Source organism: Pelobates fuscus, chromosome 6 (genome assembly GCF_036172605.1).
Source record: "Pelobates fuscus isolate aPelFus1 chromosome 6, aPelFus1.pri, whole genome shotgun sequence".
Lineage (NCBI taxonomy): Eukaryota > Metazoa > Chordata > Amphibia > Anura > Pelobatidae > Pelobates > Pelobates fuscus.
In genome coordinates, this window is record NC_086322.1 from 71798643 (window position 1) to 71825444 (window position 26802).

At 39.2% G+C, this 26802-nt stretch overlaps 1 protein-coding gene across 2 annotated transcripts; it reads left to right on the forward strand.

The window, feature by feature from the left end:
• Window positions 1-67: 67 nt before the first annotated feature.
• On the forward strand, window positions 68-26428 carry ZCCHC4 (zinc finger CCHC-type containing 4). Of its 2 annotated transcripts, XM_063457850.1 has the most exons (13): window positions 68-203; window positions 1388-1506; window positions 2967-3049; window positions 4083-4358; window positions 7997-8077; window positions 10871-10943; window positions 11215-11365; window positions 14523-14620; window positions 14817-14938; window positions 15845-15920; window positions 22359-22410; window positions 25294-25438; window positions 26081-26428. In XM_063457850.1, exons 1-13 carry the CDS (start codon window positions 116-118, stop codon window positions 26193-26195), a joined length of 1479 nt encoding a protein of 492 aa, XP_063313920.1. In that variant the 5' UTR covers window positions 68-115; the 3' UTR covers window positions 26196-26428. The 2 variants fall into 2 exon arrangements, with proteins under 2 accessions (XP_063313920.1, XP_063313921.1); XM_063457851.1 differs by lacking the exon at window positions 26081-26428 and having other exon boundaries at window positions 14821-14938.
• Window positions 26429-26802: the final 374 nt, after the last annotated feature.

The following is a 26802-nucleotide window of genomic DNA, read 5'->3' on the forward strand; positions in this document are numbered from 1 at the left end:
TAAGTGCTGCCCTTAATAAAAATGTCGGATAAGCGACGCATGCAGCACAGGTTGTTGCTGTGCCCTTAGTAAAGAGGGCGGCGCAGTCACATGCAGGAATCTGTGAGTGAGACAGATGGAGGCTGCAGAGGAAGAGCTGTCTGACGGTATACAGGTTCTCCTATCCACAGAGGGAAGAGATGTGGCCCCTCACTGCCCCCATGGTGAGAGCTGGTTACCCCAAAACTGAACCTGCTAGCCTTCACTGCATAAAAAAAAAATACAGGGAATGGGGTCTGATAGGTCATCAAATGTGAAAACTAATAAACACACAAACAAACTAGTGAAAGATAAAAATTTTTTTTTTTTATTATTAAAACAGCTTAATAGAGAGAACAAGTATTTCCAGGAGGTAAGCTTAATTAACTGTACAAATCCCAAACAGATTAGTCTCATCTACCTCCTAACCTGTCAGTGAGGTTGAAGTTTAAGAATTATAATGATATAAGAAACCACCTTAATAGGCTTTCATTGTGTGCTTCACAGGGAGTGTAGGACACCAGCCTAGACTGGTACTTCACTTTCTGATTGTAAGCTCATGGGCCAACTAAGCACATTGTATAAAAATAGCTTCAAAGGCTAGATCTCAGTTTAAGGGCACTGCCTTCTTTACCTTGTGTATTTCTCTGTGTATATTGTACTTTCTCCCCTAATTGTACAGTGCTGCGGAACATGTTGGCGCTTTAAAAATGATGGTAATAAATAAATGTGGTACATGCTCGCCATGATGCTTGGTTTGTCTCATGATATCATGTAATGGTTAACAGACAAATGTTGGCTTTCAATGGCATCAGATCAGTACTTCTTTATAAAGTAGGCACCCTAATCTGGAACTATCAAGCAGTTAAAGCTTCCAAATTTCAGTGATTTGGAAGAGACCATAATATTCTGAGGGAGTCATTTCTGTTTTGCCTTTTCTATGTCCATAATATCATGCTATACTGTAATGACACTGTCTGTGTTTGTAGCAGCGGTAGAAAGAGGATTCGGGCGCTCCAAATATCTTCAATTGAATTTGTTAGGATAAGTGAGACACTGTCTGTGTTTGGTCATTTCTAATTATTCTTTGTGAACTCTGTGCATTGTAGGTCCAAGCACTTCCAGTAATGCTGCCTGAACACCTGTATCAGATCACAGTGTAAAATGTATAAATCCATGAGATTCTCTCTCTGATAAAAATTGGTTCTGGAAGTTTGAATGGATGACTAAGGGTAAACCATAGCCTTGAAATTCTTTTAAATCTGTTTACATATCTGTATGATTTGATTATGGCTTATTTTTATGAGATGAGGAAAGTAAGCCAGGTTAATGAAATCTTAATGATGAGTGTTTTGTCTTGTTGTTACAGGACCAACCCTGCTGTTTGTAAAGGTTTCTCGGGGCAAAGAAGACGGCAGAAAGTTCTATGCATGTTCAGCTTGTAGGGACCGGAAAGACTGCAGATTTTTCCAGTGGGAAGGTGAAACGGTACGCATGTTTAATAGAGATGCTGCATTAACTAATATTTTCATAATACAAAATGGAGACCCAAACTTTTGTTTTATGCAACATGTATTTATTTAACCTATTTCTGTACATTGCCAAGACAGAATTGTAAAAACGTATGACAAGGTGTCAGAAACGGATCGTGAAAGTGCGATCCTGGTATCCTAGCTCTAACATTGCCAGCATTTAAATACTTAGAGGGAATTAGAATTTCACACTTAGAGGGACTCTCCAGTGCCAGGAAAACAAATCCGGCAGGACCCTGCAGTGCCCTCTCCCTCCCACCTCCCATCCCATGTTGCTGAAGGGGTTAAAGCCCCTTCAGTGACTTACCTGAATGCAGCGCCAATGTCCCTCGGCGCTGGGTCAGGCTTTGCCCACGCTCCTCCATCACCGACGTCAGCCAGCGGGAGAGACTTAATGCGCATGAGTGGCATTATTATGCCCCATTATTCAATGCTTACTTGGTATTAACCATTTGTAGTATTTGATGTTGAGTAGGCTTTTTTTAAAACCTAAATACAATCTCTCCAATCTTTCATTACGGGACCCTGCTTATTTCTTTCTCTCTGCTGCAGTACCGTATATTTGAGTATTTATTTTACTCAGTTGGTTTGTAACCTTTGATGTCATCACTCGTTTGACGCACCTTTATTTTTTGCTTTCTTACAAACAGGGTTATTCACTAGTGAGAATTCACTGTCAATTTAAAATGTAAAGCCAAAATAGCTGAACTGGATTAATTCTCAAATTTAGATATGCTTGCAGCTTGGTTATTTTAGGTCTAAGATGAGAAATACCCCTTCAGTTCACTTTAAATTCTTAACAATTCACACTTTAGTAAATAAGCCTGGGTATTGTGTCTGTCCTTTAATTTTTTGTTTTGATTTATTTTTATACTTAAAGGACCACTCTAGGCACCCAGACCACTTCAGCTTAATGAAGTGGTCTGGGTGCCAGGTCCTTCTAGGGTTAACCCATTTTTTCAGAAACATAGCAGTTTCAGAGAAACTGCTATGTTTATGAATGGGTTAAGCCTTCCCCCTATGTCCTCTAGTGGCTGTCTCATTGACAGCCGCTAGAGGCGCTTGCGTGCTTCTCACTGTGATTTTCACAGTGAGAGCACGCTAGCGTCCATAGGAAAGCATTGTGAATGCTTTCCTATGTGACCGGCTGAATGCGCGCGCAGCTCTTGCCGCGCGTGCGCATTCAGCCGACGGGGAGGAGAAGAGGAGGATCGGAGGAGGAGAGCAGGAGGAGATCTCTCCGCCCAGCGCTGGAAAAAGGTAAGTTTTTACCCCTTTCCCCTTTCCAGAGCCGGGCGGGAGGGGGTCCCTGAGGGTGGGGGCACCCTCAGGGCACTCTAGTGCCAGGAAAACGAGTATGCTTTCCTGGCACTAGAGTGGTCCTTTAATATTTTTATAATGAATATTTTATTGCAGATTTCACAAGCTAGGCTTCTAGCACGAGAAGAATACAACCAAAGCAGAAAGCCTACCTTGACCCATGAACAGTATATGTTAAGGTATTTATATATCTTCTGCAGTTTGAAAAAATTGCATTAGCAAAGAATGATTTCACGTTTTAAGATTAATTTTGGGGGGTATATTAAAGGGACACTATAGTCACCTGAACAACTTTAGCTTAATGAAGCAGTTTTGGTGTATAGAACATGCCCCTGCAGCCTCACTGCTCAATCCTCTGCCATTTAGGAGTTAAATCCCTTTGTTTATGAACCCTAGTCACACCTCCCTGCATGTGACTTGCACAGCCTTCCATAAACACTTCCTCTCTATTAGGACCTTGGGAAAAAATCCACCTTGGGCACAACTATTTTGAGACATTGTCTTAGCTTGACATGCAAATGAACAAAGGCAGGAGTTATGTTTTAAACGTCATGCTGCATTTCAGCCAGTACTCATGGCAGTATAGAACTGTTTTACAGTTTTGACATGTAGGTTCACAACCCATGCTCTGGCTTAAAAAAAACAAACTATGTAAATGCAGAAATGCAATATAAAGTATGAACCATTATGCCTGTCTGTGCTTATTTGTGTATTGAGCTGGGAATTCTGGGGGAATTCTAGAATACTGTTTTCTCAGAATTGCTGTGCCCAAGGCAGACTTTTCTTCTTTCCTCCGAAGTCCTCTTGGAGATCTGTAGATGATGCACAGCAGTAAACTTTGAATTTGCATAAAACTGTGGTGATTTTTATCATGCTTTGAGCTTACCACAAGTTATTTAGTACTTAGCCATAAATCAATCAATCATACAATACATGTGACGTTCATTTATTAAACTGGATATTGTGAAGAATAACCATTGAACGATAAATATTTGCCTAAAAGAGACAAACGTAAGCCTTTCCCCAACTTAGCTAGTTTTGATGCCCATGTGCTTTAGCCTAAAAATTTTTATGATTTTCCCAACTTGCCATAATTGCAGATTTATAGAATAAATGTACATGGTATTGAATATTATTCCAACACAATGTTATGAGTAGTACATGATTGTGTTATACTATTTTCCTTGTATTATTTTTATAATTGCACATCAGGTTCCAGGAATATATCAGATTACCATTGGCGAAAAGAAAGTTTTGCAGAGACTGTCAGCAACTTCTTCTGCAGGAGGATTGGGACAGTCACTCTGGACATCATGTGATTGGTGACGTGTCTGTATCCCGGTTAAAGAGACCCAGCCAACTGCTTCATCCCTTGGAAAACAAGAAGACCAACGCACAATATTTGTTTGCTGATAGAAGCTGCAAATTCCTCCTGGAAACTATTCGCTCCCTGGGCTTCACAAGAGTGATCTGTATTGGCACTCCCAGGTACCAACTTGTCATCAAACTGCACAATTTTGTGTAATGTATTTTAGTAAACACCAAATCATCAGAGTACCAGTTAGAATGTTTGACAGAATGTTTAGAAGGCAAATGATGTTAGTAGCTCAGAAATGAAATAGTCATGATGAGATCTGCATTCTTGAGTGAAGTCGTGTTCAATGCTTGCCTAGCATGGCAGTTTGTACTTGGGCTGTACCAATATACAAACACGTACTTAATCCACACAATGTAGGTAAGTGCCAATGATTTGTGGACCCAGGACATACTTGAAAACGAGAGAAATCTCAATGCATCTTTCCTGGTAAAATATTTTATAAATATAAATAAATGAGATACGTGTCCTATCAAATATAGTAAATACTCAATATATATAAAGACATAGAGCAGGGTACAGAACATATAAATATATACCCACTAGCCTTATAAGGCTACTTCAATATCAAATAAATAACTATACAAAGGGTTAAATCTTGACCTGTATGATGCTTAGAGTGAGAAGGCTTTATTGTGCAGGCCTATTAGTATAAAGCATATATACTATCGATCAGTTACCCCACTAACCTAGTTATAAAGGAAACCAGGGTTGAGATGGTTAAATTGTCTGTGTGCATAGGAGAGTTATTGAAATTTATCCAGTGCACTGTTGGCAAGTATTGCTTAGATCCCCTACATAATACAAAATAGGAGATAGGATATCAAAAGAATGGTAAGCAATAGATAAGTATGCGTACCAATAAACAGCAATAAGGTAGAGTAGTTAGTAAAGGAATAGCAGTAGACCTGTCTCCCTGATAAGCTAGCTAAGACAGATAAAGGAGTCAGAAAAAATGAATAGTGAAATTTAAAAGATCATGTCTATATACACAGACATCACCAAGTGATAAGTGCCCAAAAGTACCTCCAACCACATAAACCACTTGGTGGTAGTAGACACATGCAAATGCTGGTTCTGGGCAGCCTGGACAAATGAAATGCATTTTAATTTATATAGGGTACAGATTAATCGATCCATCTTAGATTTACATGAGGAGTCTTAAGATTGATTTGTCGGTATATAGATTAAAAGGCATTTCATTAATCTGGGTTGCCTGGACCGAATATATGTAGATGTCTACTTGTTAGTGTTGTACTCTTTATTTGAACGAATTAAATGAAATGAACTTAATTTGCCCCTTCATCAGTATTTTCTCCCTTGCTGCCTTTTGTCTCAATGTACATGAAGCATGTCAAACTCACAGGCCGCGGCTTGCATGCGGCCCACAATGGACATCTTTGCGGCCTGGCGAGCCGTGAGTACATGCTTAGTGTACCCTTAAAGTTACCCGGCCGGGGAGGAGAGGTTCCTGGTGGCAGCGAGGGAGCTCAGCCTTCCTGCTCCTCACTGCTCCCTCTCGCGCGCCGTCTGTAGTGATGCCGGAATATGATGTCATATTCCGGCACCTGGCATCACTAAACTGCGCGCGAGGGAGCAGTGAAGAGCAGGAAGGCTGAGCTCCAGATAGAAGAGGGCCCACACCAGCTCCCATAGGAGTGAGTATGTGTGTGTGTCAGTGAGTGTCTGTCAGGGAGTGTTTCTGTCTATGTGTGTCTGTCATTGTGTGTGTGTGTTGGTCAGTGTTGCATTGGCTGCGACTGGACAGTGGAGTACCTGGAGGTGCATGCGGCCCACATAAACTTAAACCTTGTTTATGTGGCCCATGCTACACTTTGAGTTTGACATGCTTGATGTACATGATCCGTTTAGATTGTAAGCTCATGGGCTAGCTTGCACAGCACATTGTATAACTAGGACAGATTACAAATCTTCTGGTAGAATTCTATTCTATAAATCATTTATATCAATATGTAAAATTATATATCCGTCTGTAACCTTAAAGGCACACTGTAGACAATGTAATCATTTCATCTCATTGAATTTATTATAGTGCCTAGAGTCGTCTGGCAATGTACCTCCATTCATTATTAAGCCATGTTTAAGCAGTTTAACACTAAATAAGGGACCCTGGTCACCCACAAATCGGCATACTTCTAGCTATACCAATTCATACCAGCAATGGGCGCTGTGATAGGATGAAAGCGGTCAGCTGACACTCCCAACCAATCATGCTGCCCATTTCTGCTCAGGCCAATGCCTCATCAGTAGCCCAGGCAACACAGAGCAGATGTTGTGCTGGGGACTCTCATTTAGTATTCAATAATTTAACATTGGATGGAAGGACGGCACAAGGGGATTCCATATACTTATAACCACTTTAATAAAATAAAGCGGCTACAGTATGCCTTAAACTAGGATTCACTGCTACATCTTGTAATGTGCCCTGAATGGGAGCTCCATATAAAAACTGTTTTGTAATATTATTATCAGTAAATATAATGCTAATCCTGTAAAGAGAACTTTCACCAATGAAGTCAGCAGTTATTCCTGTTACTGATTGATCAATTATCAATTTCGCAAGATGTGAGAAGTGTATTAGACACGGCCTGGTTGAATTTCTTTAACACTAATGGGCAGTGCTTTCAGCTTCATGCTCACCTTAAAACTCACGTGTCAGCATTGATTGTATTAATTATCTAGTGCTTGCAAGGATTTGACAAGCTACATATGCAAAATGAATAGCACATTCAGTGGCAGCATACATAGTGCTTAGTTTTGTGAAATCATTTCTTTTGACTGTGTATATAGCAATGAAGATTTCCGACAGTTTCCGTGGAAAATCATTACTGCAACAGCATCCCAGTCTCACTCTGACTTCTTCTGAGATCATCTAATCATAATGCTTCTTTATGGGGGATTTAAAGGTAAACTCTAGGCACCAGAACCACTGCAGCTTAATGTAGTTATGCGACAGATACTGTTCCGGCAGGCACAGCAGTATAAACACTGCCTTTTATGAAAAGCCAGTGTTTACACTGCTGCCTAACGCCTCTAGCTGTCACTCAGACAGCCACTAGAGGCGCCTCCTTGATGTGGCCCTGCATCTCCGTTCACTGCATGGAGATGCTGAATGCTCGCCATAGTGATGCATTGACTCAGTGCACCTCTAAGAGGAGATTCTGATTGGTGCAACATTGTGGTTGCTGCTCATGCGCACTAGCCTCCCAATGCTTCCCCATTGGATTGATTTAGATCAATGATGATCCTTAAACAGAGGAGAAATGGCGGCCGTGGAGAGACCGGCACCTGGAGAAATAAGTCAAGTACATCTATTTTATTAAGGGGGGCCTGTATAACTAAAAAGTTAGAATAGCACTCTAGTGTTAGGAATATGTTTGTATGTATTACTAACGCTAGAGTGTTCCTTTAACAGTGTTCGGCATCATCAGGTAGCAAAATGTTAAGTTTCAGAAAACCAAGGCATTCTTACTGACACTCACTAGAGACATTTTGAATGACAATTGTTCCATTAAGGCACCAAGAGTATTATGTTAAGCTGTATGGTTGTGGTGCTTACTGTCCCTTTAAGGATATGCAACTCATTAGATGGCAGTCACTTTGAGAAACCCACTGCATAAGAATAGAATGATTTGAATAAAGTTAGAGTGTTATCAATTCGACAGATTTCCTCCGCTGTTTAAATGTAATATTACTAATGTGACTGCCTTTTCTCTGTGTGATATTTTAGGCTACATGAGTGGATTAGACTCCAAACCCATGAAGAATCAGGACTTAAAGTTAAAAGCCTCTTGCTAGACATCGATGTCAGGTGAGCGTATATTTAAAGGACTATAGCCACATGAAACAAATAGTATTTATGCATATTTACCATATTTTGCTCTTTATGTAGGTCATCCTAAAGCTTTGCATGAATAAAGTTGTGTAATAGTACTATTGCCCAACAGATTTAGTTCTCATTTTATCAATCTCAGAATGAGGAAATGCTGAATAAACCACTTGGGATTTGAACTTGTGTCCTTTAGATCTCTACAACAAGGATTCAGGCCACTGAACAAACTCTTGTAAAGAATAAAGAGAGAAATGATCTGGGCAAATACAGGTGCAATTCTGGGGCAAAGTGCTTAATATGAACGATCACCATTAAAATCAATTGAATGTCTTTCAACATTTAGAACTCTGCACTATCAATAGCTTTGCCTTGGTAAATCAACCTCTGTCACAGTTTTGAAAATGTTATCATTTGTATAGTGCAGTCCTCACGGTATGTGGAAGATTCAGACTTAGATGTACTAAGCTCATATTGCAGATAATTAAATTAAAACAAGACGTATCAACTCTTTATTGCCAACATTGGTAGATCTAGATGTAGACAGGTTACAAAGGCCTGATTTAGGGTTTATCTCTTCCTGCATGGTTCTAACAGACTGAAGCTGCAAGATACTTAATACATTCTACAAACCAGTGATGTAACACTGAATTAAGATTCCTGGCTGCCCACAGCCCGTCTTCCACTACTGGTATAGCAAAGGCAGACTCTATTCTTTAGCCATACAACATCATACCAGCAATGGACCGACCGCTGTGATAGGTTGTGAGCAGTCTGCTGACACTCTCAGCCAATCACTGTACCCCATTGATTTCAGGCTAGTACTTCCTCATTAGCCCAGCCAGCATAGAGAGAATGGGCTGCTGTTTAGCATTAAACCAATAAAAAACAGTTTTACATTGAACGAAGGGACAGCACCATAGGATTCCAGTCACTATAACCACTTCAATCTTACTAAGCAGTTAAAGTACCTTGAGTGTCCCTTTAACCCTGTTATTATTGCAGGGTCTGAAATAAATAGCTGCAAGTGTTGCTTTTCAAATTTTGCTATCTATATATTTCTGATTTTTTTTATTTAATTGTTTTTGTTATTTAATTCCACTTGGATAATTATGCAAGGATAGTTAAAATGTTGCTCTACAATATATGATTATGCATCAGTTCACATGTGCGCCTCCTAATTAGCACTGCTGGCCACAGTTACAGAATGACTGTCTCTCAGGTTTTGAGAGCAGCTGATGAATGTATCACCTTTAATGACAATCTGTGCCATATGTGTGAAAGGCAGCCGGCTGTGTCATATTTCATGCTGACAGAGGGGGTTGAAAGCTGAATAAAGCTAATTCTGCCTTATAATGCTTATATTCTTCATTTTAATAGGAAATCAAATACCTATTGCTGCAACTAGCTTGAAAGGTCCCTTTTAATAAGACCGTTTGCGTTCTTACTTTCAGATCACTCAGCTTTATAATCTGTTATGCACCCGAGGGTTTGCGACTAGTTAAAACTCCTCTAAATATGTTGTGCTACATTCTGTCTGTATGTGTATTGCATTAATCAGATCTTTCCAAGCGACATTTCCTATGGTGCTCGGCCAACCTTTCGGCTGTCTGAGATTCTAGTGATGGTAGTTCATAAATATTTGGTAGTGTAACGCCACTACTGAGGATGCTTAGTATTGTATTGAAACAAAAAAAGAAGAAATAAAAAAAAAAAAAAAGCTTATAAATCCGGGCTGATTATATAATTTACTAAAATTTTGTTACGTTATAGGTTACTTTTGTATTATAAAGTAAAATACATATCTACAATAAGAATAAAATACATGTGTTCTGTGCTGATGTTTATTTCTGTTGCATAGAACATATACAGTGCTCCCACTTTTCCTTTGTTGGACATGGTTTAATAGTGCTGTATTTTCAAATACTTATCATTTGATAGTTTTAACTTTTTTGTACCAATACCGTTGATAACAGATTTCCCAGGCAATTTCAGCCTTTAACAGATACACTGAATATTAATATTTTGTATCACATTCCAATTTATAATTGGATCATTCCCTGGCTAGTGCAGAAATGTAATCCATGTACAACTAGTTTTGGACACTGTGAATACCTGAGCTGTCTTGGTTTGTATATTCTCTCATTAAAGGAACATTCCAAACACTATAGCCACCACAGCCCGCTGTAGTGGTTATGGTGCCAGTAGTGCCGTGGTGCTATCCCACAATAAGTACTTGCATCATTTTGCTGTGGTTTGGCAACTCCCCAGGGTGCCATGCTCTATCTGGTTGTCTGTCACTGCTTAGTAAAGACTGGCCAATGTAGAGCCTTTTTGCAGATTGGATGAGAGTGCTTGCAGCCAGTGGATGTGATTCTGCATGGCACTGCTTATCTCTGTAGCGCTAACCAGATTATCCCAAAAGAAGAACTAGAAGCACGTCTAAAAATGCAGTGCCTGGCGGGACCTTGGTAAATTTTTCAGACTGTACTAAAACAGTTTGTCCGCACCATAACTACTATAGAGGTAGTGTTCCTTTAACTAATGATTACCTAGTGAACCAGTTAGTAAATCACAAGTGTGGCTTGAATCTCCTATTCTGAATCCGTATTGATGTTCCCTTGTCTACACATGTTCAAACAGTTGAATCTTTAAAGCAATGACTGGCACGGGTGCAGTAGGTTGGCGTATGGATTAATGTACCTTTCACAGTGCGTTCCATTTCCTTGATGTAGAGTGTTTAGTTACCAAATACTGAAGCCATCTGTTTTGCAGGTATTCCCAGTTCTACAGTGAGGAGGAATTCTGTCATTACAACATGTTTAACCATCATTTTTTTGGTGGCGAGGTAGGAATACGTCTTGTGTTCTTTTCAGTCTACAGTTTATTAAAGCTTTTTGTTACCAGTGCAGAGGGGAGCACATCATAGAAATAGTGACATATGTACACTACTGTTAATAAGCACAACAGAAGGGAAATGTCATTTAAAAAATGTTTTTAAAAAATTATGTGCTGTTTGGCTATTTTGGACATATTTGGTTCCTTGACATGTTACCACCCACAACTAACTGCTCAGTGATTTAATCATGGTGCAGTAAAATACCCACAATGTATTTCAGCCATCACAGAGCAAGTGTCAAAAATTTCTTCAAGAAGATAACGGTGATGGTGTCATCATGGTGACGGACCCTCCTTTTGGTGGCTTAGTGGAACCTCTTGCCTTCAGCTTTAAAATGTTAAGGGAGATGCACAATGGAGCTTCTGCCACAGGTAGATGTGTTTTTCCTTTCCAATTTGTGTTTCATTATTTTAGAAAATACAAACAGTGCAAGTATTCAGTCTTAGTACATGTGTCAAAAGGAATACCAATGTTTAGTGATAAGAGAACATATTTCATCAAACAGTTAATTTGAGGGGAGGGCGAATACAAATTGATCACAATTTGAGGGTGGCTGTAAAGAATGTGGTTACATTCAAACGTATCAAAGTTATATTTTGAAGAACTTTGATATTATTATGAAATATCATATTGACTATTTAGAAGTCTTGCCTAGAGTTTACGTAGGTGATATGTTGGGTCTATTACATTATGTATAGGTTTCCTCTCCTTGACAATGCATACACCATATGAGAGTACGTCATTTCAATATGTATAGGTACTAACGCATTCATTGGACAATACATTGAAGGCCTTGCGACCACGAGCATAGCTGGTTGACTTCTTTGGTAAGTGGCCGACATGGCCCAAATTGGGGAGGTATCTATTATGTCTAACATTGTCTCCACATATCCCATGCAGTAGCTGATCGTGGAGCATGTTTTCATAGCTGAGAATTCATATTCCATTGTTTGGGAGAGGTGAATAGAGATCTCTTGCAAGCAAGGAACACTGTGGTGGCCCACTAGGATATGAAAAATCTGATATTTAACTGGTTTGGGGTATGATAACTGAAATATGAATAGTAGGAGACATTAAGGGGTATTGGGGATAAGAATTCCTATTTTGAGCGAACTAGGGAAAGTATATCCAGCCAATATGAGTGGAGTTTGGGACATCCCCACTAAAAATGCAGCATTGTGCTTTTCTCTTGTGAGCATCTCCAGCATTTGTTCGTTTTAGTAGGGCACATAGCTGCCATTCTAGTAGTTATTATGTACCATTTATATAGGATTTTATGGATAATCTCTACAGAGAGTAAGGCCCTTGTGTATACTTTTATATAAACATTCCTCTTGTTTTAGATGTATATGTAGAGTGGTGTTGAATTGGGTAATGTTTGACTCCAAAACTTGGTACTTTATGTCAATGTGTTTCTTAGAGGCAGAGAATTTCTGCTGATGATCTATGTGCATCTTTAACATGTCTTTTATAGGGTATATGGAGCCCTGTAACATTATGAGAGTAGATTTTCATATTACATTTTTTTGGTGTTTAACCTATACTGGCATAAGACAGTTTCTCTTTCCGGTGTCCCTCGATGGCAGGGCACCCCTCTGCCAAGTAGGCTTTGTAAAATTGAACGCTCTTTATATAGCAATGTTCTCCTTCTGGGTAGCTTAGGGGCAAGTGCTCATGCCCAGACACAGTACAGTACTACCAGGCGTCAGCAGGTCTCCCTCTTCGCTTTAATATGTGTCAAATGTAATCCTGTTGTAGGGAAGACAGCAGACTATACTAGAGTTCGTTGTATCATGATGTTGAGGTGGCATAATGCCGATAGGGAAGAAAAGCTGGGGGAAACAAAACCATATAACAAAAAAAGCTAAACAAAGCTTATACAACATGACCACTAGTGATGTAATTGTTATATGCCTGGTGGAACATGGCGGTTACATCCGTGGGTGTAGTGAGGTCTTAGACTGGCATAATGTAGTTGGTAGTAATGCATTATTAATGCTTGTGACAGCTTGCAAAGGAAAGCAATATGAATATTTGCGAGAGAGTGATATGCTGAGTACACCGTACATTCAAAGTACAATTAATATAAGAGCATATTTTGTTGCAATTCAAACTTTATATAGGCATCAATTCTATAAACATACTTGAATAGAAACCATATTAAATAGACAAACATAGAAACTGTATGTAAAAGGCAAAGTGTGACAACTTTATACTTGCCCTTGTAAACACGGTCATTTAGTTATAGCCTTCCATTCTTTTTGGGAGAAGCTGCAGACTTTTCGTGTTGTGGCAGATGGTAAGTCCCATCTTTGTAACAGGTGGAGGCCTTCATCTGTATTCTGAATCACAGAGGTTTTTCTGTGTCTTGTAATAACCAGGCAGAGAGGAGAACTCCAGCGATATGGAATGCTATGCGCCTTGAAAGTCTCTGTAACTTGCTGAAACATTTTTCGGCATTACAAGCTTGCTGCAGAGAGGCCGGCAAGGAGTCAGGTATTGGTGCATTCCGGCGGTAATTCTTTGGTTGCACGGCTACGTTTCATGATAATCTCTTTTATGTGAAAGTAATGGACTTTAAGGATTACATCCCATGGCATGGTGATCAGTAAGTACTTGAGTTTATGAGTTCTACGTAGTCTGTCCAACAGTAGCATTTCAGTCAGCATATCTGTAGCTAGTGCTAAAAAAAAAAAAAAAAAAAAAACCCTAAAGACTATGTACAAAGTTAGGGAAAACAGCATCAGTTGCAGTTTTGGGGATTCCACGCAGCCTGAGATTGCTCCATCTCGAGCGGTCTACCAGGTCTGCTATCCTAGCCACACATGAATCTCTGATTAGCTCAAGTTGAATCTCTAATTATTGTAATTTGTCTGCAACCTTGTTGTGTGCTTCAGCAAATTCTTTTAACTGGTTCGCCATGTGTTAGGTTTGAGAACCCAGCAAGTCTTTCTGGATGTCATCCACCCTGTTAGGCCATATTGATATTAATTTTTGTGAGAGGGCTTCCAAAGAAGCCTGCAGAAATGCCTTAGTAAGTGATTCCTCTTCTGCGGTGCTTTCTCTTTAAAATCGAGGGCTGTTTCTACCGGATCTGTCACCGCCATCTTGCATGTTCTGCTTTGTGATTTGCCTCCTTTCCTGGCTGAAGAAATTTCAGCTTTTATGCCTTCTCTTGTTGCCTCTTAACTTTATTTTGAGACGTATATCTTGTCCAAGTTCTGTTTTTTTCTATCACTACGTAGTGCCAAATTACCTGTGCCTGTGTTGCAGAGCTTCAGCTCATGCGGCCATTTTCCACAGCGTCCAGTAACGCCCCCCCCCCCCCCCCCCAGTGTGTGTTTTTAATGCGTGTGATGGTTTATTTGTAATATTCATTTCCTCTCCATGCCTGCTTTATTAGCATTTTTTTTTTTTTACAGAATTTGTGTAATTGTACTGTTATCCACAGGCTGTGTGACCTCTTCTAACGGACATTTCCCCTGGCGATCTGGTATTTATGTCAAATATTCTTCTTCTTGTCTTTAGGTAGCTTTAAAAAGTTGCCCATTTTCTGGATCTTCCCATATTTCTTTGAATCTCGCATTGTGCAGTGTTTCCCACAGTTCACCATGCTGGATTATCAGGTACTCCGTTTTGGTCATGTCCATTATTGGCCATCTTGATATATTGTCCTTATTACCTCTTGCTAAACTGAACAGCATAGATCTTGCACTCTGAATTTTAAATATCTCAAAGCACAAACATATAACAAAAGTAAAATGTCAAAGTTTCATACTGTGTGCATGCTTGAGTTGTCTATAATGACTGCATTGCTTTCAGGTAGACTACGATAACCATTCTCTTTATAAACATGGGAAGACCGGGAGAAAACAATCGCCTGTACGCATTTTCACAGATCTTCCACCAGAGAGTATTGTGCTCCCGGAAAGTGAGGGTTATAGGTATGATCATTAATACAATCTCTTCTTTGGCCTATACTGTTGCTGATCTCTGCTCTTAGGCACAGACAATATGAATATTCCAGTCATGGCTAAATCACATCAGAGATAAGACTAATATTGCTTGAAACAAGTTATATAGCATGGCGCGGTCATACAAGTGTAGAATCTTAACCCCTTAAGGACCAAACTTCTGGAATAAAAGGGAATCATGACATGTCACACATGTCCTGTGTCCTTAAGGGGTTAAAGGGACACTATAGTCACCTGAACAACTTGAGCTTAATGAAGCAGTTTTGGTGTATAGAACATGCCCCTGCAGCCTCACTGCTCAATCCTCTGCCATTTAGGAGTTAAATCCCTTTGTTTATGAACCCTAGTCACACCTACCTGCATGTGACTTGCACAGTCTTCCATAAACACTTCCTGTAAAGAGAGCCCTATTTAGGCTTTCTTTATTGCAAGTTCTGTTTAATTAAGATTTTCTTATCCTCTGCTATGTTAATAGCGTGCTAGACCCTGCAAGAGCCCCCTGTATGTGATTAAAGTTCAATTTAGAGATTGAGATACAAATATTTAAGGTAAATTACATCTGTTTGAAAGTGAAACCAGTTTTTTTTCATGCAGGCTCTGTCAATCATAGCCAGGGGAGGTGTGGCTAGGGCTGCATAAACAGAAACAACGTGATTTAACTCCTAAATGACAGTGAATTGAGCAGTGCAATTGCAGGGGAATGATCTATACACTAAAACTGCTTTATTTAGCTAAAGTCATTTAGGTGACTATAGTGTCCCTTTAAACCCTGTAAACACAGACATTTTAATATTCATCTCGGATAGGTCTGTGTCTATCTTTTAATTACAATGTAGCTGTATATCATTGTTAATCTTTTTTTCCTTGTCAATCTAGGTTTTGCTCTCTGTGTAAAAGATTTGTGTCGTCTGCCAATAAACACTGTGATGTCTGCAATTCTTGTACCTCCAAAGTAAATACCACATTTTCGTATTTCTATCTGTTTTTTATATTTATAACCTCTTTTCTGATGTGCTGATCCGGTAAAAAAAAAAAAAAAAAAAAAAAAAGTGGGCCACGTGCTTCCACTAGAATCTGTCTTTATGTGGTTGTATTTTTATATGATTAGTGAGAAGCAGCCTAATTCCTTCATTTGTCCTTTCTGGTGTATTTGGAAGGTATGAATGGCTTGTGTATTTAAAACCATTCTATTTGGCACTAACACAAGTGCCACATTGTCTTCAAAACACTTTGTACATGGCACAGAATGTCTCAGTGCCTCAAGATATGCAGGATAACAGTCATGGCTGCCCATAGTCTGAAAATCATATTGATATAGAAACAAGAGAGGAAAACTACGAAGTGGACAGAGCCCACATCAAGATTCCTGAGGGGTTACAGAGATATCAGGGGGCATGAACCCCATGCACTAGTAAAGGAAAAAGACTAAAGTGGAATGATAGCTCCAATACAGGTGAAAAAATTGGGCATCTATTCCACAGAATGATATCTCTAAAAAATTTTTAAAAAAATAATTATGGGGTATACCCTTTATTAAGCCGCTTACGGACAAAACAAAAACATAGTGTAATAATAGTGAAACACTCGTGAAACTACAGGTGAATTAAAAGCTGGGTGGATGCAGTATGGATATTCTACAACAGTAGTAAGGGTGGCAGAAAAATATCTGAGATATAGTATTCAGTGAAAGGTACAATATATAGTACAGTCTATACTTAGTCAGATATCTTATACACCCTAACCCTCCAGACATGAAGGGCTTTGTAGATATCCCGGCTTTAGACGTGGATCCACAGCTCCTTTCTACAGACTCTAGTATATTTTGGTAGATATAAACCATTTGGAACAAATACAAGTTATCCCTGTGTAGTCATATAGTGTTCGTCCAAATTGATATTAGTCGTATAGAGTCTATAATGAGCTAGAGGAGAGTGTGCATTTATAATGCCACTCTACGTTTAAAACAAAATAGTGGTACGTAGGGAACTTCTCAAATAGTAAGGGCAGAAATCAGCACCCATTAATCTATATACATCTCATAATGGATAGTAGATAGGAGCATTTCAATTTAACCAGATATCGCCTTACTGGGTTAAAGTGCCTTAGACGCAGACTTTATATTTATATAGTTAGTATTTAGAGGTAGCGATATGATAGTCTCAATACATCATTGTAATAGATTAGTAAGAGTGAAATTTTGTAGATGCTGCTAGACAGCTGATAGCGCAGGGTGTACCTGTGAGTCAGTTCATAGATGTCCCAAAGGTAGATGGAAAAAGACACACATAAACAAAAACAGAAATTCTCCCAAGGAGATCAGCCATTATGGCAAAATTAGATCAATTGAGAGTATGTGAACCAACCAGTCTAGCTTCAATGCATACTTAATCACACTGCTGCTTCAAAGGCAGCCTACCGCTGTATAGTGCAGGCAAATAGTCCAGCTGACTAGAGTGCGATCCCACCCGGTCTGACTCGTAGATATATTTAAATAAACTGCTGCTTCAAGGCAGCCTAACGTTGTATGTTCCACACGGACTGTCTAGCTGACTAGAAAAGTTATTGCTGCCTCCAAATCGTCTATCTCTATATATAAACGTAGACTGTAAAACTGCCTATTCCCTAGTAGTACCAGGACTAGATACTATTGCTGCTATTGGAGAGACAGTCTCATGGTCTCTGATCGAAGCACGAGGTGATTTTGACAAACTTTTACGTCAAAAGGAGTGTAGGTGGATATATAAACTCAAGACCCTGAGTCCAAAAGGCCTAAACGAAGGCTTCTCTTTTTCCCCCTACATATAACCATCATTATAGGATCCATTCTCAATTCCGCGATCCATACCTTTTTGACCATGCAAACACATATGTGCGTTAAACATTAAACTTCTGTTTACACAAATAAATAAAGGAATGGCATCACCTTTTCAAGAAAAGCCGTCACCTGCACATATTGTCAGTTTACAATTATAATTTTTTGATCTATTTACAATAATTTCGTACTATATATACCCTACACCTGGCACAGGTCCAACCTATTGAGATTATGACCTTTGAACATGTAGATAAATAGATATATATATACTTGTGTTCATTTATGGACAAACGATACAATATAATTTTGTCACTTATCTGCCATGTTGGTCAATATATGTAAAGAAATAAAAATACACTTTGGATCTTAAACTCAACTAAATTCTTATGGCATACTATCAATGGTGAGCGCTACCTCAAAGGTTCATTTGAACCTAGCAGTATCCTACTATAAATAATGACTACCTGTGTGGGAGGTTACTGATGAATCCCATTGGGAATGAAAACAGCGATCTAACTCTTTATAGATCGGGGAAATCATAGTTCCCCTCTACAGCCTGGATTCCCCTACGAAGAAAGGGGATCATCTCCTTTGGCAAGCTTCCCATAACTATTTGAAGGTAGTTCATTTATATCGCTCAGTCAGGGCAACTATAGTAGGAACTGAATGAGACACTGGATTTTTAAATCTAGGACTATGTGCAGCTACTCTATACTGCGCGCGCACACCATGAGGCTGTTCACGTCACCATGGTGACAACTAATGCAGCCGACATATCGGAGACACGTGACTCTCCAATTAATGAGCCTGTGAATGACGAGCGAGTGTATCGAGGTCCAGCCCCGCCCCCAGCTAACCTTTAGTCGTGCCGATTGGAACGCAAGGACAGATGGGCGGGACTCCCCTCGGTATATATTCACCTCCCCTCAGCTGTGCCAGGAGCTCTTGACAAAGGCGTGTGAGCACGCCGAAACGCGCGTCGAGCGTTTGCCGAACTTCGTTTTAATACTGGGGGATGCAGTTGGCTGATTTTTAATAACGTGGGGAATTTGGTACTGATATAGATTGGTTCGCTGTGCTTCGATCAGAGACCATGAGACTGTCTCTCCAATAGCAGCAATAGTATCTAGTCCTGGTACTACTAGGGAATAGGGAGTTTTACAGTCTACGTTTATATATAGAGATAGACGATTTGGAGGCAGCAATAACTTTTCTAGTCAGCTAGACAGTCCGTGTGGAACATACAACGTTAGGCTGCCTTGAAGCAGCAGTTTATTTAAATATATCTACGAGTCAGACCGGGTGGGATCGCACTCTAGTCAGCTGGACTATTTGCCTGCACTATACAGCGGTAGGCTGCCTTTGAAGCAGCAGTGTGATTAAGTATGCATTGAAGCTAGACTGGTTGGTTCACATACTCTCAATTGATCTATCTTGAGATATCTTTACATGTGTTATACATAGATGCTAGACTGGTTGGTTAACATACTCTCAACTGATCTAAATTTGCCGTAGTGGCTGATCTTCTTGGGAGAATTTCTGTTTTTGTTTATGTGTGTCTTTTTCCATCTACCTTTGGGACATCTATGAACTGACTCACAGGTACACCCTGCGCTATCAGCTGTCTAGCAGCATCTACAAAATTTCACTCTTACTAATCTATTACAATGATCTATTGAGACTATCATATCGCTACCTCTAAATACTAACTATATAAATATAAAGTCTGCGTCTAAGGCACTTTAACCCTGTAAGGCGATATCTGGTTAAATTGAAATGCTCCTATCTACTATCCATTATGAGATGTATATAGATTAATGGGTGCTGATTTCTGCCCTTACTATTTGAGCAGTTCCCTACGTACCACTATTTTGTTTTAAACGTAGAGTGGCATTATAAATGCACACTCTCCTCTAGCTCATTATAGACTCTATACGACTAATATCAATTTGGACGAACACTATATGACTACACAGGGATAACTTGTATTTGTTCCAAATTGTTTATATCTACCAAAATATACTAGAGTCTGTAGAAAGGAGCTGTGGATCCACGTCTAAAGCCGGGATATCTACAAAGCCCTTCATGTCTGGAGGGTTAGGGTGTATAAGATATCTGACTAAGTATAGACTGTACTATATATTGTACCTTTCACTGAATACTATATCTCAGATATTTTTCTGCCACCCTTACTACTGTTGTAGAATATCCATACTGCATCCACCCAGCTTTTAATTCACCTGTAGTTTCACGAGTGTTTCACTATTATTACACTGTTTTTGTTTTGTCTGTAAGCGGCTTAATAAAGGGTATACCCCATAAAAATTTTAGAGATATCATTCTGTGGAATAGATGCCCAATTTTTTCACCTGTATTGGAGCTATCATTCCACTTTAGTCTTTTTCCATCATATTGATATATATGATACTACCTGGCATCTCCTGATTGACATTATTTGAACTATCCCAATGAAACGGATAAGTGTCGTCCTTTGATGGCTCTTATCAAGTTATTACTGCCCCCCTCACTCACTGTAGGCGGATGAAGAAGAGGACCGTGTTTTACTGCTAGTTAGCCTAGCTGCCTATATAAACTGAGGATTTATAGCATAGCCCTAGAAAAACATGATTAGTGGAGTTTTTGAATCTAGTTATATAGATCTACAAAATGATTTTCCCTATGTGTCTGCTCCTAACTTATAGGGACACTCAAGGCTGGCTCTGACCCATCCTTATTTTAAGGATTTAAGAAAAAAACAGATTAAAAAAGGAGAGCTTATCCCACAAGCAGTGCTTTTGATACTGTTGATCACATTCTCATCGTCTTAACACCCTTGGCCTTCCTGACACTGATATGTAAGAATATACATACAATGTCCCAAATCAGAGTCTCATACTGTTGCTAATCCTTTAAAAACATTCTCCTTTATCTTTTTTTTTTTAATTTAAAAAGCTTTATTCTTTTGCTGCATAAAAATGAGAAAAAAGAGCATAAGGTCTCTTAAACGGGATGATCCAACTTGTAAGGGCCTGACCCTAATAGTGAGTACACAGATGTTCCAAAGAGAATGAACCGAAAAGCGTTGGATGACCCTTAATTGGAGCATACAATTAAAGTTAAGAAATCCCAAAATAACACTTAATAAAATTGGTGAACAACACATACAAAGGGAATCTAAGAGTCCTTTACCTCTTTACTTATAACCAATGCTGATTTATATGGGAAAATCCTTTATTAATGCTAGGGTAAGTGTAGAGTGATATGTCTACTAAATGTCTTAAAAAGAGGGGTAGGTTCAGTACTATTGAAGGAAGATAATGTATAAAGAAGTCAGAATTTATCTCAATGTTACTTGTAGAGACTAGTAATTGTATCCGAATTATATCAAAAGGATCTTCACACTCAAAATAGTAAGAAAGTAACAGTGGGAGGAAAGATAGGGAAATACCAAGAGTCACTGGGAGTGAGGGATCTCAGGGATTTATCATTTTTAGTTTTAGTTTCCTACTCTTTGGTTTCCTACTCCTAAGGGTCATCCAACGCTTTTCGGTTCCTTCTCTTTGGAACATTTTTATATTGTCTTATAAAGTTACACATAATTACGAAAGACATCTAATTTAAACAAACATACTTCCTCAAGATTGTTAACACTGTCCTTTTATGGTTCTTGTCTCACCGCTCCCAATGCTCATTCAGTGTATCCTTTTCTGGTTACACTTCCACTCATCAACCTGTCTCAACTGGGGTCCCTCAAGGCTCTGTTTTCCCTCTTTACTGCCTTTGTTGGCAAATTTCTGAGTTCCTTTGATTTCCAGTGCCACTTATATGCCGATGGCACCCAGATTTACCTCTCGCCCCGATTTCTCTCCTGCCCTTCATAAAACGTGTCACCAGCTTCCTCACTTTCATCTCCTGTTTCCTATGAATCAATCTTTCTACCAATAAGCTTCTTATCTCCCCTCCTTATTAATCCGATTCTCCCCTGGCACTCACCCTAGTAGGCAATGGTATGTACTCCTGTCATTTAAATTTGCTGCCTTGTTAATATCTTTGACACTGGCTACACTTTTGCACCCCATGCCCAGTCTTTTGCAAAATCCTGTCATTTCCACCTAAAAACATAATCTGACAGTACTGATATCAAGAAAGAAGACAATTGATACATTCAGATTAAATTCATTTCTGCACATGTGTAGTTTTAGTTTCTGTAGCATCTGCTTCTGCTCTGTCACTAAATTTGTCACAAAAATATTTTCTGTTTTATAATTTAAGTATGGTTTTTATCCCTACCATTTAGCTTTAGTCTGAGAAATGTCTCCGTTGCTCAATGCAAGCACTATAGAGCCTGACCAAACCTGAGTGTTATATGTTCTGTTCCTAACAGGGCAGCTCATTCTCACCTCTTTACAAGGTTGAGTAACGGTAGCGTTGTAATCAGAGAAGCCGGAGAGTGTGCACCAAGTAGTTTAAATTGCTGTGAGGAATAACTCCCAAGATGCTTTCTTTTTTTGTGATTCTAGTATGTTTATTCAGTGGTTTTATAAACTGCTAATGGTCATTATTCTTGTCCCACAGGACGGCAGGGAATGGAAACACTGTTATCTGTGCAAGAAATGTGTGAAGCCATGTGAGTATGGATCTGCAGCTTTATTTTTGATGTACAAAAAAGAAACCAGTGAAAAAAGGCAATTTTACTGCTGCTGTTTAATATAAATTGCCTGAAACATTTTGAGGGAGCCCCTCAGCACCCACAGAGACCCTATTTACCATTTGTCCAAGGGATAGTTGCTCATTCCTCTGTCAATGAATAAGCCGCACTGAAACGGTGAAAAAAAACTAAAAACAGTCCCCCCTACCCCCCTCCAAAAACAAATCCCCAAACTGCAGCCCCAAAAAACAACAATTGTATTGTAATGCCATGTCTTGCACTACAGGGATCTGTTTGGTGGCTAATAATGCCTTATGTCCAACTGGGTTGATCTTAATGTTTTTGTTTCTCAATGTCTGATAGTATAAATTTGTTTGTTTTTGTACATTTTTCTTTATTGGTTTGTTTTTTTCCAAGAGTAATTAGAGATACAGAAATAAGAAATAGATGAGCATTTAAACAACAATGGTATGGTACAAAAATTCAAATAAGTACAACCCTCAAGCAGCTTTCACCTAGCAAAATGTACACACTGGTTTTTGGCTCACAGTGTACATTCTTACGTCAGTGAAAGGAGCTATTTCTCATGACCACACATTATCCTGTTCTCTGAGGCCCACTGTGCTGCCTTTGGAAGGTAGTTGAAGTATACAGGTATTATAATTCCATATTGCTGCCAAGGTGCCCATTCCCTTCAGTTTAGGATTCCCCATCCCATTTTCCCATGTGTGTTTGTTTCGTTTGCCGGGAGTCCCGGTGCTGTGTGGGTGATGGGAGTAGTCTTTCCCTCTCCGCTAAGTCTCTCCTGTTGTCTCCCCATGTTGTCTTTCATATGAATTACACTCCTAAGAGGTGACATGGGATTATATCCATCCTGCATGGGTGTGGTGTGGATACTTCCAATCTGTGTACCCTAAAGAATAGCCCTAGCGAGAGTCCGAGGTGTACATTGCCCACGCTTCCTGTAATCTAGGCGCACGAAGGAAGAGCGACAGATAGTGCTGGTTCCATTTATCTGTTTATTAATATAGGTGTGTCAGCCGTGGCTTGAGGGACAGAAAAGGGGGATGAACACTATTAGGTAAGTTTAGTATGTTAGATCCGTTGTACGTACAACGGAGAGAAAAAGAGGATAGGGAGGGAATAGTAGGTGGGATAGGGGAATTTTTTTTTTTTAAAAAGGGGGGAGGTTAAAGTATAGAAAATAGGTAGGGGGGTAACGCGGCCCCAGTCCTGCGGGTCACCTCTGCCCACCTCGTTTTAGAGCATGCTCGATGTTCCCCTCATTTTACTCAGTGGTTGGTTTCCATGGTCATCCCTGGTGCACAGGTAGTACCTCCATGTCCTCCAGATCTCCTTATGTTTCTCCATCCTTCCTCTCACCGCTGCTATTTCTGCTTCCACCTGCCTGATCTCCTCCACTCTTTGGAGCCAGGCCTGGAACATTGGTGGTTCTCTCTGCCGCCACATAACTGGCCTGATATTATAAGTTAATATTCATGTTATGTATGTGAATTTATGAATACCTTGGTTTTCATTGTATCCTTGTATCTTTGGTATTTTGTTTCAATATAACAGATTTCCTAGGCGCAGAGGTAATGCACCTTTTTAGCATTTTTATTCTTACAGCTTCTATATCAGCTAGTGGTGTTGTAAATTATCTTCCTCAATGTGTATTACCAACCTTTTGACCTCAGTAATAACATGTGTAATTTGTAGTAAGAGTTGGCGTTAAATTTGTGATTCACACAAATCACTCATTCTTTAACACCTCTTGCGTATCTTGGTTACTTAGCACTCTATTCCACAATACAGGCATACCCCGCTTTACATACACTCACTTTACATACACTCACTTTACATACACTCACTTTACATACACTCGTGAGTACAGACATTCCCGCGCCTCTTCTGTTTGCAAGTGAACAGGAAATGGAAGGTTCTATTCTCGCCCGGAGCAGCTCAGTTCAGTGTCATTGGGGCAAGAACTTTTCACACCTTCTGACATGGCACAGGTTAATAATCTCAAATTTATAATGTCTACTCCTAGCTGAACACGTATATATTTTTGTCTGCCCATATTCTGCAAACGGCTGCCATCCAGTGAAAAGGTTTACCTTGCCATTTTCTATACCTATGACTTCGCAGCTTAGCTGCATTAGCCACAACTCCATAAATGCTTAAAGTGACGAAGAGGTGTTTCTAAACAAAGTGTGCAACTAAGCTTCTAACAAATACAAAATGGCCCAGTGGGCAGGTTTATTTTACTTTTCCTCCCAGTTTAAGGTTGTCAGATGAGTAAAACATTAAAGATAAATGGTACAATCTGGAATGAGATTTTTTTTATTTTTTTTATTTTATTGTTTGTTTTAACTGAATAAAAGCCCACTGGAAATCACTGAATAAATCACTGGAAATCTGCAGTTGCATTATCAGTTATGCTTGTAAATGACTATTGCAATGCAGTACATGTGTTGGGAAGTGAAAAACGTATTGCTTCATTTTAAGTACATTGTTTTACATACATGCTCTGGTCCCATTGTGTACTTAAAAGTGGGGTATGCCTGTATATGCCTTACTTTCTATTGCATTACATTGTATATTTTTTGCTGTATTTTTAGTCTGGGTTCCGTGCTATAATCTTTTACCAGTTAAGGACCAAACGTTACTTTGTCATTGTGCCATTTGGGTCTCAAAATATCATTTGTCAGCAAGCCCTGCTAATTTAGTTGTAGGGCATACATGCCCATTGTTTGTCATTGGTTGTATTTTTTAAGTCTTTTTTTAATATGTGTATTTCAGTACAATACAACCTCTTTGTAATGAAGAGAGGATACATTGCTATTAATTTGTGTTCTACAGCTTGGATACATTGTAATTCCTGCAGCCGGTGTGCGCTACCCACTCACTCCTGTGGCAGTGCAGAAAGTGGTTGCTTTGTGTGCGGAGAAGAAGATCACAAACGCAGTAGCTGTCCACGCCAACGTGAGACTGGAACCCACAAAAAGTGAGTAACTAAGAATTTATTTATACATCATTAACTAAAAATAAATTTGTCTGACTACTCTAAATGAATTCTTACTGGCCTTTTCTTTGATCTGACCCAGAAACTGTGCTATGTTCAGATCATGCATTATGTAGAAAGTGGACTGTTATTGTAAGTTACACAGTTGTATACGTGGATGTAAATTACATCATACCAGTCAATGAGTCATTTGGCTTTCTCTGTTCATAAATCCATAGTTCGGTTTAGCTTGTCAAAGTGCACACAGGTCTCTCTGCAGATTAGATTATCACATTGCAAAGTACTAATAATTCTCCTTTTGTAATAAAACACGTCCATCGTGGGGGGAAATTCAAATAAACCTGAGTCATATTGCCTATACAAGTAATAACTGCGGATTTTGCTAAAATCCATTTTAAATTAAAGATTTCTTGTTCTCATGAAAGAATAAAATGTGATCTATTTATTTTGTTGGTAACTTTATGGATATGGCAATAAGTTGGTTTTACATATCTACAGTTAAACCTCCTTACTGTATGTCATTAGTTATCTGTCTCAGTAAGGGTACACTGCACCCCTGTCTTATAGTAACCATGTAGCACATATTGGAACGTTGTGAATCACAGTGCCGGTCTTAATTTGCAGAAAGAAAGTTCGAGCCAAAAAGTATTTTAGCAGGACTGTACGAAACACTGTACCTGCTGCAGCTGGTCATAAGAAGATGAGGAAGAAGAGAAAAAAGAAGAAACCTCTGTCTTGATTAGCTTTAAAAACTAGTTGTTAAGCTGCTTTTACACACTTAGTCATGTCCACTCGTAATATTTTAGCTGTTCTATACCAGTTGCCGAATACAGATCAGACTTCACTGTTAACGTGCCCGAGAAAAATTAAGATCTCGTTTTATAACAATTTTTGTTTTTCTTAAAATTCCAATTCACAATGAAGAATCCACAACTGTTTGCATGTATTTATCATTAAAGTGGGTCTATCACATTTGCAATGAGTCTTTTTGAATCCCTCAAAAAAAAAAAAAAAAAAAAATACCAGCAGTGGTTCATAGGATTTGTATAGTCTAACAGTCGTACGGACCAGTTGGTTTCAATTACTGTTATCTATCTGCATACGGTAATTTAAGGAGCAAAGTTTCAATTTCTGCGGCTTCATTCATGGTTTTAGATGAATGAATCTATCACGGCAATGCAGCTGGGCTTTGGCTGTGTGAGCGGTCATCGTGAAAAGGATAGCACATTGACATTTCATTTCAGCAAATCAAGAAAACATGACATATGTAAAGCGAGGGACAGAATGGGTGGGCAGACAGAAAACTGTAATTACATATTAACAAATATAAAAAAGTAAAAACTTAC

Bases quoted from the DNA above. Each gene is read 5' to 3' on its own strand.
- ZCCHC4 (XM_063457850.1), top strand. From the start codon at position 116: ATGGAGGCTGCAGAGGAAGAGCTGTCTGACGGTATACAGGTTCTCCTA. The intron at 1,507-2,966 runs GTACGCATGTTT...ATTTTATTGCAG, and splicing joins TCCAGTGGGAAGGTGAAACG to ATTTCACAAGCTAGGCTTCT. The intron at 14,621-14,816 runs GTACTCCGTTTT...CATTGCTTTCAG, and splicing joins TCACCATGCTGGATTATCAG to GTAGACTACGATAACCATTC.